Source organism: Pseudoliparis swirei, unplaced genomic scaffold (genome assembly GCF_029220125.1).
Source record: "Pseudoliparis swirei isolate HS2019 ecotype Mariana Trench unplaced genomic scaffold, NWPU_hadal_v1 hadal_25, whole genome shotgun sequence".
NCBI lineage: Eukaryota > Metazoa > Chordata > Actinopteri > Perciformes > Liparidae > Pseudoliparis > Pseudoliparis swirei.
Window position 1 is genome coordinate 1,871,061 of NW_026613261.1, and position 9,624 is coordinate 1,880,684.

The following is a 9,624-nucleotide window of genomic DNA, read 5'->3' on the forward strand; positions in this document are numbered from 1 at the left end:
GCTGAGGTTATCGGATAATGATTTAGTGGTTAGCTCAGGCTAACAGGCAACGAGTTAGTGGTTAGCTAACGGGTAATGAGTTAGCGGTTAGCTGATGTTATCGGATAATGAGTTAGCGGTTAGCTGAGGCTAACAGGTAACGAGTTAGTGGTTAGCTAACAGGTAATGAGTTAGTGATCAGCTGAGGTTATCGGATAATGATTTAATGGTTAGCTCAGGCTAACGGGTAACGAGTTAGTGGTTAGCTAACGGGTAACGAGTTAGCGGTTAGCTGAGGTTATCGGATAATGAGTTAGTGGTTAGCTCAGGCTAACGGGTAACGAGTTAGTGGTTAGCTAACGGGTAACGAGTTAGCGGTTAGCTGAGGTTATCGGATGAGTTAGTGGTTAGCTCAGGCTAACGGGTAACGAGTTAGCGGTCAGGAAGTGAAGACGCCTTTAAACTGGTCAGATCAATACGGATGAAAAGGCCCAAGCGGGGGAGGGACTTCCTGTTCAGGCCTCTTGTTCACTTCCTGTCTGTTCAGACAACAGACGGGCCCGTTGTCAGAGACGGTCCCCCAGAAACCTCCGGCTGGAACCCCGTTGTGTGTTCTTATGTTTCAGGTTCTACCCCCACTGCTGGAGGACCCGTCTGGTTCTGGTCCCCAGCGGTGGACTCTGGTTCTGAGACGGCGGGTCGAAGGAGGGTCACCAGTAGAAGGAGCGGGACAGGAAGTTGGTGGCAGCTCCCAGCCAGCCGTTCCCGTCCTGGCCGGTTCCCACGCGCCTCACCGCCTTGTCGGGCTCCTGCGCCGGACTCTCCTCCTCCGGCAGGTAGTCCGGCAGCTCCTCGTTCTGCTGCACCTGCATGGAGCCGTCCGGCGCCAGCGGGATCAGAACCTGCAGAGACAACCCTTGTTGAACACTATTGCTGACGGAGTCCCACAGGGAGGTCTGTTGGGGCCACTCGGTTCTCCACCGGTTCTTCGCCATGCGGACTAACCTTTAACTCATCTGGGACTTGAACATGATTTCCTAGATAAGACATACATGTTTCTGACTTCCTGTCCCCAGACCTCCAGAACCCAGCTCATCCCCCGGAGAACTCAAAGGTCCTGACCTCCTCGCCGCCCTCTGCCCTCAGCACCTGCTGAGCCGCCATCACCTGAGTGGAGGCGATCGCCGACGCCAGAGCCTGGAAGACAAAGACGGACACTCTGATCACCATGAACCTCAGGAGACACGAAGAGACACGAAGAGAAACAAAGAGACACGAAGGGACACGAAGAGACACAAAGACACGAAGAGACACAAAGAGACACAAAGAGACACGAAGACACGAAGGGACACGAAGAGACACAAAGAGACACAAAGGGACACGAAGAGACACAAAGAGACACGAAGAGACACGAAGAGACACAAAGACACGAAGGGACACGAAGAGACACGAAGAGACACAAAGGGACACAAAGAGACACGAAGAGACACAAAGACACGAAGGGACACGAAGAGACACAAAGAGACACGAAGAGACACAAAGAGACACGAAGAGATACGAAGAGATACGAAGGGACACGAAGAGACACGAAGAGACACAAAGACACGAAGGGACACGAAGAGACACAAAGAGACACGAAGAGACACGAAGGGACACGAAGAGACACAAAGACACGAAGGGACACGAAGAGACACGAAGAGACACAAAGACACACAAAGGGACACGAAGAGACACAAAGAGACACGAAGAGATACGAAGGGACACGAAGAGACACAAAGACACGAAGGGACACGAAGAGACACGAAGGGACACGAAGAGACACGAAGAGACACAAAGACACGAAGGGACACGAAGAGACACAAAGACACGAAGGGACACGAAGAGACACGAAGAGACACGAAGGGACACGAAGAGACACAAAGAGACACAAAGACACGAAGAGACACAGACACGAAGGGACACGAAGAGACACAAAGAGACACAAAGAGACACGAAGAGACACGAAGGGACACGAAGAGACAAGAAGGGACACGAAGAGACAAGAAGAGACACAAAGAGACACGAAGAGACACAAAGACACGAAGAGACACGAAGAGACACGAAGAGACAAGAAGGGACACGAAGAGACACAAAGACACGAAGAGACACGAAGAGACACGAAGGGACACGAAGAGACACGAAGAGACACGAAGGGACACGAAGAGACACGAAGAGACACAAAGGGACACGAAGAGACACAAAGGGACACGAAGAGACACAAAGAGACACGAAGAGACACAAAGAGACACGAAGAGACACAAAGACACGAAGGGACACGAAGAGACACGAAGAGACACAAAGAGACACGAAGGGACACGAAGAGACACGAAGAGACACAAAGAGACACGAAGGGACACGAAGAGACACAAAGGGACACAAAGAGACACGAAGAGACACAAAGAGATACGAAGGGACACGAAGAGACACGAAGAGACACAAAGACACGAAGGGACACGAAGAGACACGAAGGGACACGAAGAGACACAAAGACACGAAGACACACGAAGAGACACGAAGGGACACGAAGAGACACAAAGAGACACGAAGAGACACAAAGAGACACGAAGAGACACAAAGAGACACGAAGAGACACAAAGAGACACGAAGAGACACAAAGACACGAAGGGACACGAAGAGACACGAAGACACGAAGGGACACGAAGAGACACGAAGAGACACGAAGGGACACGAAGAGACACAAAGACACGAAGGGACACGAAGAGACACGAAGGGACACGAAGAGACACAAAGACACGAAGAGACACAGACACGAAGGGACACGAAGACACAAAGAGACACGAAGAGACACAAAGAGACACGAAGAGACACGAAGAGACACAAAGACACGAAGAGACACGAAGAGACAAGAAGGGACACGAAGAGACAAGAAGAGACACAAAGAGACACGAAGAGAAACAAAGAGACACAAAGACACGAAGAGACACGAAGAGACAAGAAGGGACACGAAGAGACACGAAGACACACGAAGAGAAACAAAGAGACACGAAGAGACACAAAGAGACACGAAGGGACACGAAGAGACACAAAGAGACACGAAGAGACACGAAGAGACACGAAGGGACACGAAGGGACAGGAAGAGACACGAAGAGACACAAAGACACGAAGGGACACGAAGAGACACAAAGACACGAAGAGACACAAAGGGACACGAAGACACAAAGGGACACGAAGAGAAACAGAGACACGAAGGGACACGAAGAGACACAAAGAGACACGAAGAGACACAAAGAGACACGAAGGGACACGAAGAGACACGAAGAGACAAGAAGAGACACGAAGAGACAAGAAGAGACACGAAGAGACACGAAGAGACACAAAGACACGAAGGGACACGAAGAGAAACAAAGAGACACGAAGAGACACAAAGGGACACGAAGACACACGAAGGGACACGAAGAGACACGAAGGGACACGAAGAGACACAAAGAGACACGAAGGGACACGAAGAGACACGAAGAGACAAGAAGAGACACGAAGAGACACAAAGAGACACAAAGGGACACGAAGGGACACGAAGAGACACGAAGGGACACGAAGAGACACGAAGAGACTCGAAGGGACACGAAGAGACACGAAGGGACACGAAGAGACACGAAGAGACAGAGACACGAAGGGACACGAAGGGACTAGTAGTCCTATACTACCTGTACATGTATTGAACAAACACTTGTGGTGACTTCTAAGATCCACCACACGTTTGGCTCCAGACCCACAAGAACACGATGGCCTCATGGACTCATAACCTCATGGACTCATAACCTCATGACCTCATGGACTCATAACCTCATGGACTCATAACCTCATGACCTCATGGACTCATGACCTCATGGACTCATAGACTCATGACCTCATGGACTCATAACCTCATGACCTCATGGACTCATGACCTCATGGACTCATAACCTCATGGACTCATGACCTCAAACCTCATGGACTCATGACCTCATGGACTCATAGACTCATGGACTCATAACCTCATGGACTCATGACCTCATGGACTCATGACCTCATGGACTCATGACCTCATGGATTCATGACCTCATGACCTCATGGACTCATGACCTCATGACCTCTCCTTGAGAGAAGAAGGCTCACCTCGGCCTTCAGGTCCGATCGGATCCGGACCACGCACCTCTTGAGGCTCATCTGGAAGGTGAAGCTGATGACCCCTCTGACCTTCAGCAGGGCCTCCTCACACTGACTCCTGCGGCCCTGCAGGGGAGGGAGAGTCTCAGTGAGCTGCCGGTCTGGGGTCTCGGCCGGCGGGGGGTCCGGCTCACGTAGTCGTCCAGCCCGTGGATGTGGAGGACCACGGTCTTGGCCCTCTTGTTGCTGGCGCCCATGAAGAACTGGGCTTTCCTCCGGCTGCTGACGGCGTCCGCCGGCTCCGAGCCACCGCCGCCGGACGCCTGCAGGAGCTCGTAGACCTCCGAGGCCAGTAGCTTGGTCTCTCCGGGGGTCGTGGACCTGGAGGACCGGGTCCAGAGATCCTGGTTAGCGGGTCTCGGGCCTTCAGGACTCGTGGACAAACGAGGACTCACTTGTGCGCGACGCTCTGGAGGCTCCGCAGCAGGCCCAGCGCCCCGCGCAGCTTCTCCCGGTTGGCTCGGCACTCTGCCAGGTACCGGATCGCCTGGGGGCAACGACCAATCGGTGAGACCGGTGGCGGCCGCAGGGGGCGGAGCCACGGAAGTGTCTGTGAGTGCGGGGGCGGCTCACCAGGAGAGCGGAGTAGACCACCTGGGGGTTGGCGTTGCCCAGGAACAGGATGAGTCCCGGCAGGCAGCCCTGGTCCTGGATGATGGCCCTGCGGTTCAGGGGGTCCGCCGCCAGGTCCCTCAGCTGGTTGACCACCAGCAGGGGGTCCGGCTCGCCACTCATGGCCGACGCTCACTCACCCATACAAGACCCGAGCTGCAACACGCGGCTCGGCTGGGTCCAGGGCTCAGGGACCCGGTCTCTGCTGGCCCACGCACTCAGGTTTGATGCTGGTCACCAGAACTCAAAATGATAAATGGACTCTTAACATTATGATGATTATTGACATATTTATTATGATTCATATTATTATTATATTATTAATATAATGATCATACTATTATTATAATGATCATATTATTATTATACTATTATTATAATGATCATATTATTATTATATTATTAATATGATGATCATATTATTTTATCATTCTTATGGATGACCCTCTCCGTGATTAACGGGTCTTGAGCGAGTCCCGTTAATCACGTGACATATCGTGGTCAACGGGGAGCGGCTCCTCGCGCGCCGTGTGTCCGGTTAGAGCCGCCTCGCGCTCACCTGTTGACGTCACCTGTCCGTTAGCGTCGGTTCCCGCGCGAGGAGCGGCTGGAGGCGGAAGAGGAATCAAACCAGCGACGTTTGTGGAGTAAACAAAACGTGCGGCGCTCCGCCGGAAACACTTCCTGCTGGACAGCGACCGGCTGGTCACGTGTCAACATGTCGGCCCGTGATTGGACGGCTGGCCTGCCGCCTGATCCTGCTGACCAATGAGCGGCCACGCTCTGTCGCTGCTCCCACACTGACTCAGGATAAGTTGTAGGGCTCCGAGGAAAGATGCGTTTGAGGATTGAGACAAAAACCGTTCTTTGAGCATCTCCATGTTCTGCGCCTTCACACTTCTACTGCCTTCCATCGCAGGGAGAACTCAGCGGAGTAGGTCACGTGTTCAGGGTCCACACAGCCAGGGAGACCTCCTCTAGAGGAGACCTCCAGTAGAGGAGACCTCCACTAGAGGGAGACCTCCACTAGAGGGAGACCTCCACTAGAGGAGACTTCCACTAGAGGAGACCTCCACTAGAGGGAGACCTCCACTAGAGGAGACTTCCACTAGAGGGAGACCTCCTCTAGAGGGAGACCTCCACTAGAGGAGACCTCCACTAGAGGAGACCTCCACTAGAGGAGACCTCCACTAGAGGGAGACCTCCACTAGAGACCTCCACTAGAGAGGAGACCTCCACAGAGAGACCTCCACTAGAGAGACCTCCACTAGAGGAGACCTCCACTAGAGGAGACCTCACTAGGAGACTTCCACTGAGGAGACCTCCACTGGGGAGGAGACCTCCACTAGAGGAGACCTCCACTGAGGAGACCTCCACTGGGAGACCTCCACTGAGGAGACCTCCACTAGAGACCTCCACTAGAGGAGACCTCCACTAGAGGAGACCTCCACTAGAGAGACCTCCACTAGAGACCTCCACTAGAGGAGACCTCCACTAGAGGAGACCTCCACTAGAGGAGACCTCCACTAGAGGAGACCTCCACTAGAGGAGACCTCCACTAGAGGAGACCTCCACTAGAGGAGACTTCCACTAGAGGAGACCTCCACTAGAGGAGACCTCCACTAGAGGGAGACCTCCACTAGAGGAGACCTCCACTAGAGGAGACCTCCACTAGAGGAGACCTCCACTGAGAGACCCCACTAGAGACCTCCACTCGAGGAGACCTGCACTGGGAGACCTCCACTGAGGAGACTTCCACTAGAGGAGACCTCCACTAGAGGGAGACCTCCACTAGAGGAGACCTCCACTAGAGGAGACCTCCACTAGAGGAGACTTCCACTAGAGGAGACCTCCACTAGAGGAGACCTCCACTAGAGGAGACTTCCACTAGAGGGAGACCTCCTCTAGAGGAGACCTCCACTAGAGGGAGACCTCCACTAGAGGGAGACCTCCACTAGAGGGAGACCTCCACTAGAGGGAGACCTCCACTAGAGGAGACCTCCACTAGAGGAGACTTCCACTAGAGGAGACCTCCACTAGAGGAGACCTCCACTGAGGAGACCTCCACTGGAGACCTCCACTGAGGAGACCTCCACTAGAGACCTCCACTAGAGGAGACTTCCACTAGAGGAAGACTTCCACTAGAGGAGACCTCCACTAGAGGAGACCTCCACTAGAGGAGACCTCCACTAGAGGAGACCTCCACTAGAGGAGACCTCCACTAGAGGGAGACCTCCACTAGAGGAGACCTCCACTAGAGGAGACTTCCACTAGAGGAGACCTCCACTAGAGGAGACTTCCACTAGAGGGAGACCTCCACTAGAGGAGACCTCCACTAGAGGGAGACCTCCACTAGAGGAGACCTCCACTAGAGGGAGACCTCCACTAGAGGAGACCTCCACTAGAGGAGACCTCCACTGAGGAGACCTCCACTAGAGGAGCCTGCCACTAGAGGAGACCTCACTAGAGGAGACCTCCACTAGAGGAGACCTCCACTAGAGGAGACCTCCACTAGAGGAGACCTCCACTAGAGGGAGACCTCCTCTAGAGACTCCTCTAGAGAACCTCCACTAGGGAGACCTCCACTGAGGAGAACTCCACTAGAGGAGAGCTCCACCAGAGGAGACCTCCACTAGGAGACCTCCACTGGGGAGACCTCCACTAGAGGAGACCTCCTCTATTGGGAGACCTCCACTGGGAGACTTCCACTGAGGAGACCTCCTCTAGAGGAGACCTCCTCTAGAGGAGACCTCCACTAGAGGAGACCTCTGGGGAGACCTCCACTAGAGAGACCTCCACTAGAGGAGACCTCCACTGGAGACTTCCACTAGGAGACTTCCACTAGAGGTGACCTCCACTGAGGAGACCTCCTCTAGAGGAGACCTCCACTAGAGGGAGACCTCCTCTAGAGGAGACCTCCACTAGAGGAGACCTCCACTAGAGGGAGACCTCCACTAGAGGAGACTTCCACTAGAGGAGACCTCCACTAGAGGAGACCTCCTCTAGAGGGAGACCTCCACTAGAGGGAGACTTCCACTAGAGGAGACCTCCACTAGAGGAGACCTCCACTAGAGGGAGACCTCCACTAGAGGAGACCTCCACTAGAGGAGACTTCCACTAGAGGAGACTTCCACTAGAGGAGACCTCCACTAGAGGGAGACCTCCACTAGAGACCTCCACTAGGGGGAGTCTTCCACTAGAGGAGACCTCCACTGGAGGAGACCTCCACTGAGGAGACCTCCACTAGAGGAGACTTCCACTGGGGGGAGACTTCCACTGAGGAGACCTCCTCTGAGAGGAGACCTCCACTAGAGGAGACCTCCACTAGAGGAGACCTCCACTAGAGGAGACTTCCACTAGAGGAGACCTCCACTAGAGGGAGACCTCCACTAGAGGGAGACCTCCACTAGAGGAGACCTCCACTACTAGAGGAGACCTCCACTACACGGCACTCTGGACGCTGAACAAGCGGAAACACTCGCGGAGCACGGATTACCGCGCCCTCGACCACACCGACCACACCGGACTCGACTGCCACTCCTCCCCCAGAAAGGAGGCGCCGCAAGCGTTGTGAGAGGAAGCAGAAGAGGGTTAGGCGCGGAGGTATCCGAGCTAGGCTAGCGGCTAGGCCAACTCGTACAGCCATACCATCCATTATCATGGCTAATGTCGATCCTTGGACAATCAAATGGACCACATTAGACTGCTGCAGGCGGAGCGAGACTGGCGTGAGGAACTGCTGTGTGCTTATCTTCGGAAACATGGCTAAGCGACAACATCCCCGACTCTGCTGTGAGACTGGAGGAGCTAACATGCTACCGAGCGGACAGAGCCCTCGCTGATGGAGGGAAAACTCGCGGCGGCGGGGTATGTGTTTACATCCGGGACGCATGGTGCCGGGACGCTGCCGTGGTATGTAGACACTGCTCACCACTGGGCCAAACGGTCCACGGAGGATGCAATCTGCTCTGCTCTCCACCCAGCCCTCACCCACCTGGACAAAAAAGACTCCTATGTAAGAATGCTGTTCATAGACTTTAGCTCAGCATTCAACACAATCATCCCACAACAACTAATCTGCAAACTTGACCAGCTGGGGCTCAACACCTCGCTGTGTAACTGGCTGCTGGACTTCCTGAGTGAGAGGCCACAAGCAGTACAGGTCGGCAACAACACCTCGAGCAGCATCACACTCAGCAGGGGCCCCTCAGGGCTGTGTGCTCAGTCCCCTGCTCTTCACCTTGCTGACTCACGACTGCAAAACCAGCTACAGCACCAATCACATGGTCAAGTTTGCAGGCGACACAACATTGATAGGTCTCATCACCAAGGATGACGAGACCCTCTACAGGAGGGAGGTCAACCTTCTGACCACGTGGTGCGGAGCCAACAACCTCCTGCTCAACAACAGCAAGACCAAAGAGATCGTTGTTGACTTCCGGAAAAGCCACACCCATCACCCACCACTGACCATCAGCAGTGCGGACATTGAGCAGGTCAGCAGCACCAAATTCCTGGGGTGGAAATCAATGAGGACCTCTCGTGGACAGCCAACACTACATCGCTGGCAAAAGCACAGAGCGCCTCTACTTCCTCCGGAAACTGAGGAAAGCAGGTAGCCCCATCCATCATGTGCACCTTCTGCGGCACCATCGAGAGCATCCTGACCAACTGCATCACTGTGGTGGCGGAGCTGCACAGACCACAGCAGGAAGCCCTGCAGCGCATAGTGAAGGCAGCTGGAAGGATCATGGGTGCTTCACTCCCCCTCCCATCCCTGCAGGACATATACAACACCCGCCTCACCCGCCAAAGCGACCTCGATT

At 54.2% G+C, this 9,624-nt stretch overlaps 1 protein-coding gene across 5 annotated transcripts in view; it reads right to left on the reverse strand.

The window, feature by feature from the left end:
- The window catches only part of LOC130190936 (armadillo repeat-containing protein 1-like), a 6,250-nt gene extending 735 nt beyond the window's left edge, over nt 1-5,515 (reverse strand). The window contains exons 1-7 of one of the 5 annotated variants that reach the window (XM_056410577.1): nt 5,358-5,511; nt 4,760-5,000; nt 4,582-4,673; nt 4,321-4,507; nt 4,136-4,252; nt 1,102-1,176; nt 1-881 (exon numbers count right to left, since the gene is read on the reverse strand). The exon at nt 1-881 is cut by the window's left edge and continues 735 nt beyond it. In XM_056410577.1, coding sequence (XP_056266552.1) covers nt 690-881; nt 1,102-1,176; nt 4,136-4,252; nt 4,321-4,507; nt 4,582-4,673; nt 4,760-4,921 — 825 coding nt within the window. In that variant the 5' untranslated portion in view covers nt 4,922-5,000; nt 5,358-5,511 and the 3' untranslated portion in view covers nt 1-689. Of the gene's footprint in view, nt 882-984; nt 1,177-4,135; nt 4,253-4,320; nt 4,508-4,581; nt 4,674-4,759; nt 5,042-5,357 lie in introns of all 5 variants that reach the window. The other 4 variants (XM_056410578.1, XM_056410576.1, XR_008831086.1 and 1 more) reach the window with 4 other exon arrangements.
- Between the last annotated feature and the right edge of the window lie 4,109 nt (nt 5,516-9,624).